This window comes from Otolemur garnettii, unplaced genomic scaffold, assembly GCF_000181295.1.
Source record: "Otolemur garnettii isolate 467f Iridium unplaced genomic scaffold, OtoGar3 scaffold00144, whole genome shotgun sequence".
Classification (NCBI taxonomy): Eukaryota; Metazoa; Chordata; class Mammalia; order Primates; family Galagidae; genus Otolemur; species Otolemur garnettii.
This window is the reverse complement of record NW_003852539.1, coordinates 2,812,172-2,822,220: the sequence shown is the minus strand read 5'-3', so window position 1 is coordinate 2,822,220 and position 10,049 is coordinate 2,812,172. Positions and strand designations below refer to the sequence as shown.

Here is a 10,049-nt window from a genome sequence, read left to right as displayed (position 1 = left end):
TTCTGTAGAGACAGTCTCACTTTATTGCCCTCAGTAGAGTGTCATGGCATCACACAGCTCACAGCAACCTCCAACTCCTGGGTTTAGGCAATTCTTTTGTCTCAGCCTCTTGAGCAGCTGGGACTACAGGTGCCTGCCACAACCCCCAGCTATTTTTTTGTTGCAGTTTGGCCAGGTCCAGGTTCGAACCCACCCTCAGTATATGGGGCTGGCGCCCTACCCACTGAGCCACAGGCGCTGCCCATTTTACTTCATTTTTATAACCGTCTCAGAAAAATCTAGTGTTACTACTACTATTACCATTTTTCTGATGAGGAAACGAGTTTGCAGCAGTTAATAACTTGTCACTACAGTGAAGCTGGCAAGTCAAAGGCAATCAAAATCTGACTCTAAAATAAGCTTTTTTAACCACTGCATTTTAAGCCACTTTGCTTAAAAATGATCTTGCTTTTTTTTTTTCTTTTACTTTCTTGGTAAACATGGGGGTCTCTATGGTTTCCCAGGATGTCTCCAACTCTTGGCCTCGAACAATCCTCCTCTGCAGCCTCCCAAAGTACTAGAATTACGAGTATAAACTACCACACCCAACAGTCTTGATTTTCTTTTTTCTGGTTTGTTTGTTTGTTTGTTTGTTTGTTTGAGACAAAGTCTCAAGCTGTCGCCCTGGGTAGAGTGCCGTGGCATCACGGCTCACAGCAACCTCAAACTTCTGGGCTTAAACGACTCTCTTGTATCAGCCTTCCAAGTAGCTGGGACTACAGATGTCTACCACAACGCCTGGCAATTTTTTGTTTTGTTGTTGTTGCAGTTGTCGTTTAGCTGGCCCAGGCCAGGTTTGAACCCACCAGCCTCAGTGTATGTGGGCAGTGCCCTGCCGACTGAGCTACAAGTGCCACCCAACAGTCCTGTTTTTCATTGCTTATGTTATTTAGACATTTCGTTTCCACCTCTCAGATTAAAAATATTTTGTATGCAAGATATTAATCTTACGAAATATACAATCTTTTATCACATATGACTGGGCTTTCTTCCTGATTTGTGACTGGTTTCTGAGAATTTGGTGCCATAGAACAATTTCCTGATTTCTGTTGTTTTTCCATGGAAAGTTGAGGTTCAATTTATTTCTAACTACACTAAATTTTTTTAGAAGGAAATGGAGAAGATCACGTGTTTTAGCTTTGGTGTTTTAAAAACCCTAAAGAAACATGGAGTTTCTTAAATTTAATCTTAGATTCACTTCTATACCTGTGTTTCCTCTTACCCCTATTCATTCAAACTCTATCTTCTCTACACAGCTTAACACCTTCTTTTAATCCTTCAGTGACCTTATTTACCCTGAATTCCTTTGAATTCATGTGCATTTACCTTTGGTACATTTAACACACAAATAAGCTCCATGGGGGTTAGGGCCTGCTTTAATAGGCCAGTGCTTTGTAAAGATGGATCCTATGGCTTGGTGCCTGTGGCTCAAGTGGCTAAGGCATCAGCCACATACACCTAAGGTGGCAGGTTCGAATCCAGCCCGGGCCCGCCAAACAGCAATGTTGGCTACAACCAAAAAATAGCTAGGCATTGTGGCGGGCGCCTGTGGTCCCAGCCACTTGGGAGGCAGAGGCAGGAGACTCGCTTGATCCCAGGAGTTGGAGGTTATTATTGTTCATTGTTGTAACATCTAAGCCAGTCCTTTGCATGTTGAGATAAGAAATATATAAATGTAATTCTTTCACATGAAGAAAGATTTAAGATAGAATTTTAAAACTTTAATGCGGGCAGCGCCTGTGGCTCATTGAGTAGGGTGCTGGCCCCATATACCAAGGGTGGTGGGTTCAAACCCTGCTCCAGCCAAACTGCAACAAAAAAATAGCTGGGCATTATACGAGGCGCCCATAGTCCCAGCTACTCGGGAGGCTGAGGCAAGAGAATTGCCTAAGTAAGCCTAGGAGTTGAAGGTTGCTGTGAGCTGTGTGACGCCACGACACTCTACCAAGGGCGATAAAGTGAGACTCTGTCTCTACAAGAAAAAAAAAAAAACTCTTTAATGCTTTGAGAAGCTAACTTACTTTATTAGTGAAAATTATGTAATCTTTTTGATGTAAAAAATACAAACTTTTCCTTCTTTTTGTTTTTAATAGGCACAAGAAGCTGGTCTTGGAGTGTCAATTTTACTATGTGTTAGAGCTCTTCAACTCAGATCAAGTGAGGATGAGGAAATGAAAGCATCAGTTTGTAAAACAATTGCCTGTCTTTTACCCGAAGACTTAGAAGTTAGACGAGCCTGTCAACTTACAGAATTCTTAATTGAACCCAGTTTGAATGGATTTAATATGTTGGAAGAACTGTATTTGCAACCAGATCAAAAATTTGATGAAGAAAATGCACCAGTTCCTAATTCTCTTCGTTGTGAGCTCTTACTAGCTTTAAAAGCCCATTGGCCTTTTGATCCTGAATTTTGGGACTGGAAAACTTTAAAACGACACTGTCACCAACTTCTAGGACAAGAAGCCTCTGATTCTGATGATGATTTAAGTGGCTATGAAATGTCTATTAATGACACAGATGTTTTGGAATCATTTCTCAGTGACTATGATGAAGGTAGAGAAGATAAACAATATAGAAGAAGAGATTTGACAGATCAACATAAGGAGAAAAGAGACAAAAAACCCATTGGCTCTTCTGAAAGATATCAGAGGTGGCTTCAATATAAGTTTTTCTGTTTGTTATGTAAAAGAGAATGCATAGAGGCCAGGATTCTTCATCATTCTAAGATGCATATGGAAGATGGAATTTATACCTGTCCTGTTTGTATCAAGAAATTCAAGAGAAAAGAAATATTTGTTCCTCATGTGATGGAACATGTTAAAATGCCACCAAGCAGAAGGGACCGATCTAAAAAGAAATTACTGTTAAAGGGCTCTCAAAAGGCTATTTGTCCCAAGAGCCCCTCTGCAACCCCGGAGCAGAATCATTCATTGAATGAGCAAGCCAAAGGAGAATCTCATGAATATGTCACATTCAGCAAATTAGAAGATTGCCACCTGCAAGACAGAGATTTGTACCCATGTCCTGGTACAGACTGTTCCCGTGTATTTAAGCAATTTAAATACTTAAGTGTGCATCTCAAAGCTGAACACCAAAATAATGATGAAAATGCCAAGCACTACTTGGATATGAAAAATAGAAGAGAGAAGTGTACTTATTGTCGACGACATTTCATGTCAGCTTTTCACCTGCGAGAGCATGAACAAGTGCATTGTGGTCCTCAACCTTACATGTGTGTATCTATAGATTGCTATGCTAGGTTTGGATCAGTGAATGAACTCCTTAACCATAAACAAAAACATGATGATCTGCGTTATAAGTGTGAATTGAATGGCTGTAATGTTGTTTTCAGTGACTTGGGACAGCTTTATCACCACGAAGCACAACACTTTAGGGATGCATCTTATACATGCAGCTTTCTCGGCTGTAAAAAGTTCTATTATTCCAAAATTGAATACCAGAATCACCTCTCAATGCATAATGTTGAAAGTTCAAATGGAGATATAAAGAAATCAGTGAAACTTGAGGAGTCTGCAACAGGTGAAAAGCAAGATTGTATTGATCAGCCCCATCTACTTGACCAAACTGATAAATCACATTTACCTGAGGATCTTCTGTTCTGTGCAGAATCTGCAACTACTCAGATAGATACAGAAACAGCAGAAAACCTGAAAGAAAACAGTGACAGTAATTCTAGTGATCAGTTAAGTCATAGCTCTTCAGCTTCAATGAATGAAGAATTAATTGACACACTAGATCACTCTGAAACTATGCAGGATATATTATTATCTCATGAGAAAGTCTTTGTGCCCTCCAGTTTAAAAGAAAAATGTTCAAATGTGGCAGTTTGTTTTGATGGGACTAAGTTTACATGTGGTTTTGATGGCTGTGGCTCCACATACAAAAATGCAAGAGGAATGCAGAAACATCTACGGAAGGTTCATCCATACCATTTCAAACCCAAAAAGGTAAAGACAACAGACATCTTGCCTTGTTTGGGTAATGGACATAATCAAACAACTGAAAAGTTTGATGCAGAAACAAAACCCAGCTCAGATACAAACAGTGACTCTCCAGATGAAAGTCTAGATCATAGTATCCATACCAAGTGTAAACGAGAACATCAAGGTTATTCCTCAGAAGCTTCCATTTGTGTTTCTAAAAGGCCATGTACAGAGGATACCATGTTAGAACTTCTGTTACGCTTGAAACATTTAAGCTTGAAAAACTCAATAACACATGGATCTTTCTCAGGGTCATTGCAGGGGTACCCATCCAGTGGTGCTAAGTCTCTTCAATCAGTTTCATCTTCTATCTCAGACCTTAATTTTCAGAATCAAGATGAAAACATGCCAAGTCAGTACCTTGCACAGTTGGCGGCTAAGCCTTTTTTCTGTGAGCTTCAAGGATGTAAATATGAATTTGTGACCAGAGAGGCTTTGTTAATGCATTATCTTAAAAAGCATAATTATTCAAAAGAAAAAGTCCTTCAGTTAAGCATGTTTCAACATCGGTATTCCCCATTCCAATGTCATATTTGCCAAAGGTCATTTACGAGAAAAACACATCTTAGGATTCATTATAAAAATAAACATCAAATTGGCAGTGACAGAGCAACTCACAAACTATTAGATAGTGAAAAATGTGATCATGAAGGCCCATGCTCAGTAGATAGGTTAAAAGGTGATTGTTCTGCTGAACTTGGAGGTGATCCCAACAGTAATTCTGAGAAGCCACACTGTCATTCTAAAAAAGATGAATGCAGTTCAGAAACAGATTTGGAGTCATCTTGTGAAGAAACAGAAAGTAAAACATCTGATATTTCATCACCAATAGGCAGCCATAGAGAAGAACAAGAAGGAAGAGAGGGAAGAGGTAGCAGGCGAACTGTTGCTAAAGGAAATCTGTGCTACATTTTGAATAAATACCACAAACCATTTCATTGTATCCATAAAACTTGCAACTCCTCATTCACAAATCTAAAAGGCTTGATTCGCCATTACAGAACTGTACATCAGTACAATAAGGAACAATTATGTTTAGAGAAAGACAAAGCAAGAACCAAAAGGGAACTTGTCAAATGTAAAAAGATATTTGCTTGCAAATACAAGGAATGTAACAAACGATTCCTGTGTTCCAAAGCTCTTGCTAAGCACTGTAGTGACTCTCATAACTTAGACCCTATTGAAGAGCCTAAAGTACTTTCTGAAGCAGAATCTGTGGCAAAGTTTTCTTGTAACCAGCCTCAGTGCCCTGCTGTTTTTTATACATTCAATAAGTTGAAGCACCACTTGATGGAACAGCATAATATTGAAGGCGAAATACATTCAGATTATGAAATTCATTGTGATCTCAATGGCTGTGGCCAGATTTTCACCCACCGCAGTAATTATTCTCAACATGTATATTACCGACATAAGGACTATTATGATGATCTCTTTAGAAGTCAGAAGGTAGCAAATGAAAGACTACTAAGGAGTGAGAAGGTATGTCAAGCAGCTCACACTCAGGGGCATGAACATCAGACTACCAGGAGATCATTCAATGCTAAGACTAAAAAATGTGGCTTAATCAAAGAAAAGAAAGCTCCGATTAGTTTTAAAACAAGAGCTGAAGCCCTCCATATGTGTGTGGAACACTCTGAGCACACACAGTACCCCTGCATGGTTCAAGGATGCTCATCTGTGGTGAAGTTGGAGAGCAGCATAGTGAGGCATTACAAACGTACTCATCAGATGAGTAGTGCCTATTTAGAGCAACAGATGGAGAACCTTGTCGTTTGTGTTAAGTACGGTACCAAAATTAAAGAGGAGCCCCCTTCTGAAGTGGAGGCCTGTATAAAGAAAGAAGAAAACACAGGCTGTGAATCCGAGCACACAAAGCACAGCCATTCCCCAGGAGACAGCATACCGCTCCAGAACCCTGATTCCTCTCATCCAGGTGAAAGGGATGGAGGTCAGAAAGGTTGTATAGAAAGCAACCCAGTATTTGATGCAGACACTCTGCTGTACCGGGGAACTTTGAAATGTAACCATAGTTCAGAAACCACTCCTTTGGAACAATGTAATATAGTTCAGCCTCCTCCTTGTAAAATAGAAAATTCCATACCTAATCCTAATGGAACTGAAAGTGGGTCTTATTTCACAAGTTTCCAGCTGCCTTTACCAAGGATCAAAGACTCAGAAAGTGGGCAGCACAGTTCAGGGCAAGAAAACATTGTAAAAAATTTGACCCATGTCCCAAAAGAGAATTTTAGGAAGCATTCACAGTCCAGGTCATTTGATTTGAAGACTTACAAACCGATGGGATTTGAATCTTCATTTCTGAAATTTATTCAGGAAAGTGAGGAGAAAGAAGATGATTTTGATGATTGGGAGCCTACAGAGCACTTAACATTAAGTAGTTCTTCACAGCCCAGTAATGACTTAACAGGGAATGTTATGGCAAATAATATAGTGAATGACAATGACCCAGAAGTTGACATACCTCATTCTTCCAGTGACTCTACAATTCATGAGAACCTGACTGCAATCCCACCTTTAATAGTAGCAGAAACAACAACAGTTCCTTCCTTGGAAAACCTGAGGGTCGTTTTGGACAAAGCATTAACAGACTGTGGAGAGCTTGCCTTAAAACAGCTTCATTATCTTCGGCCAGTGGTTGTCCTTGAAAGATCTAAGTTTTCCACACCAATTTTAGATTTGTTTCCAACAAAAAAGACAGATGAGCTTTGTGTAGGAAGTTCCTAAATAGCAATTTCGTTTTAGAAACAGACTGGCTCCAGCACTGCAACATGGGGACAATTGCCAACTCGAACAAAGGCTAAGACCCAGCTACACCATTATTTAGGGTAGAATAGGCTGTGTATTTACATGAATGTATAATATCTATGTCAGCAGTATTGGCTGAGTCCATTAGCTCTCCAGTTGGTTTATTAATTGGGTTTTTTTGTTTGTTTATTAAAAAAATGGAACTGTACTCTTGTTTGGTGCTAATTAATACATCAAAATATACTGGGGCTTCCTTTTTCAAATTAAGTGTGCATGATTGTATATGAAAAAAATACTAAGGTCCCAGGGAGGGAGGGCTAGGGAAAGGGATATGGAGTTCTTACTTGACTTGAATGTGCACCTGAGGGTGCTTTGTGTAATATATTGTACACTACAGCATCTTATATTTTTTGAGTTGAGTTTCAATAAATTACAATTTTTCACCCATTTCTTGTTTACTCATAATGAGTTTCATGCCACATGTAAACTGGAATTACACATTTATTTTCTGGAATATGCACTCATTTTACCCCAGTAATTTTTCATTTCCTATAAACTAAACCATTGAGGTGAAGTTTTTTTTTTTAAACTATTAAAATTTTTGTGAAAGAAAATTCTGAAATCAAGTAATTAACTCTGGGAGTCAAGATTGCTGCCAGCAGAGGGTATCCAGAAGTTGGCCAGGTAGAAAAGAGAGGGTATGCCAAGCAAAACGTGAATGGGAAAGCAAATTCAGAGATACAAAGTCCTGTATCCTAGGAAATAGAATTTTTTTTTCCTGAGAAATAGAATTTAATATGTTGACAGTAAAAGGTGAGCAATAGAAAGGGGTGGGGTTATTGTACAGAGAGGTAGGAACCAAAACATGAATCCTGGGAGTTTGGACTCCTGTAGATACCAAGAGCCTTTGAAGGATGTTAAGCAAAGTAACAATTCAAATCTTAATTTATAGATAATTTAAAATGTGGAGTGCAATTTTAAGAGCTGAGAATGGGACAGATAAGACTTTGAAGTAATTGAGGCAAATTTGGTGAGGGTCTATACTGACACATGTAGCAGAAGGCGGAGTAGATGAAATCGAGGATTATCTGGGCTTGGAGAGTGAAGAAAATGATTTGAGGCAACCCAAAAACTTAGTAGTAAGGAGGAATGGGTTTTTAGGAAGAGGATGGAAAGCCAAGATGAGCTTGGTTTTTGGATGTCTTGAGTTTCAGTGGACTCTGAGCCATCTTTGGTAACAAGGATAGCAATGTGTTCTAATTTAGTAGCTTTATTCTCTGTTTCTTGTGATGTTTCCAACCATTTCATTAGCTAGCAGCGAAATGACTCAAACCAAACCTATCATCTCTCATCGCTGCTTTGGTTTTCAAGAGTTCTAAACACTCTCCCATTCTCTACTTCACCCAGAATTCTCTTGCTTCATTGTTTCCCCCATTTTAACCACCACATGTATAAAAAGAGGTGAGGAACTGTGAATGTTTTGTTTGTTTGTTTGTTTCTTTTGGTGACAGAGTCTTAAGTTACCCTGGGTGGAGTGCCGTGGCATCATAGGAACCTTCAACTCCTGGGCTCAAGCGATTCTCCTGCCTTCGCTTCCCAAGTAGCTGGAAGTATAGGCACCTACCACACGACTAGCTATTTTTTGATTGCAGCCATCATTATTGTTTGGCAGGCCCGGGCTGGATTTGAACCTGCCAGCTCAGGTGCTGAGCCACTGTGAATGTTCTTTTTTTTTTTTTTTTTGAGACAGAGCCTCAAGCTGTCGCCCTCGGTAGAGTGCTGTGGCTTCACAGCTCACAGCAACCTCAAGCGAGTCTCCTGCCTCCACCTCCCAAGTAGCTATGATTACAGGCACCCACCACGATGCCTGGCTAATTTTTGGTTGCAGCCATCATTGTTTAGTGGGTCCAGGCTGGATTCGAACCCACCAGCTCAGGTGTATGTGGCTGACACCTTAGCTGTTTGAGCCATAGGCGCTGAGCCTGTGAATGTTCTTAATTAGTCTTCCTGGGAGTATTCCATTCCCAATCCTTTCTCAGTTTCAGATTGCCTACTACTCATCTCTTCCTCTCTCCATTTTGAGACACAATCACTCTGTCATCCTGGCTAGAGTGCACTGGCAGCAGCATCATAGCTCGTAGCAGCCTCAAACTCCAGGGTTTCAGTGATCTTCCTGCCTCAGCTTCTCGAGACTACAGACTTCCACCAGCATGCCCAGCCAGTTTTTTCTGTTTTCGATACAGGCAGGGACTCACTCTTGCGTGGCCTGTTCTTGAACTCCAGACCTCAAGCAATCCTCTGCTTCAGTCTCCCACCATGCCTAACAAGATTGCCTATTTCTGGGCAGCGCCTGTGGCTTAGTGAGTAGGGCACTGGCCCCATATACTGGAGGTGGCGGGTTCAAACCAGCCCCTGCCAAAAAAAAAGAGATTGCCTACTTCTGAGCTGAGCTATCCAAACATAGTCTTTGGGGACATAGTCATTCACCAATATATGCACATATTCAAAAAACAGTTTCAGATGCTTTTGTAGACAAAAATACAAAGTAAATTTTTCAAGGCCTGCATGGCATTTTAACATAAGGTGAAGTAGAACTAGGTAGCTCAGAACATTGTTACAAGTGTGGTAGTGGGCCAGCAGCTTGTTTATTTTTTTAGAGACAGAGTCTCACTTTATCGCCCTCGGTAGAGTGCTATGGTATCACAGCTCACAGCAATCTTGCCTCAGCCTCCCAAGTAGCCGGGACTACAGGCACCTGGCTATTTTTTTTGTTTCAGTTGGCTGGGGCTGGGTTCGAACCCGCCACCCTTGGTATATAGGGCTGGCGCCCTACCCACTGAGCCACAGGCACTGCCCAGCAGCATCAACTCATTTAAAATGCAGAATTTCAGGCCCCACTCCAGAACTACTGGACCAAAATCTGCATTTTCATAAGGTCAGATGAATTACATAGGCACAAAAAAACTTGTAGAAGTACTGGCCTGGAATTCAAAGTGGGGAGTACTGTGCAAAATCAGGTAATTTTACTTTTTAGCACTTTATATAAAATTATCTGGTTGAATTTTTATTATCCCATGGAGCAGGTGCTGTTATCCCTTATTTAGCAGATAAAGAACTTGAGATGTCTTGCCTTGCTGACACAAATAGAGATCAAGTCCAGTTTCCAATCTCTCTGACTAGAAAACTATCAGGGAGGGGCATTTAATGTGAAAGCAACAGATGAAAAAAAAAATTTTTTTT

At 40.4% G+C, this 10,049-nt stretch overlaps 1 protein-coding gene across 1 annotated transcript in view; it reads left to right on the top strand.

Annotated features, from left to right (window-relative positions):
- RLF (rearranged L-myc fusion) overlaps positions 1 to 7,256 on the top strand; it is a 112,903-nt gene extending 105,647 nt beyond the window's left edge. The window contains exon 8 of the mRNA XM_003798977.2: positions 2,133 to 7,256. Within this exon, the coding sequence (XP_003799025.1) occupies positions 2,133 to 6,788 (4,656 nt within the window). The 3' untranslated portion in view covers positions 6,789 to 7,256. The remainder of the gene's footprint in view (positions 1 to 2,132) is intronic.
- The last annotated feature ends 2,793 nt before the right edge of the window (positions 7,257 to 10,049 follow it).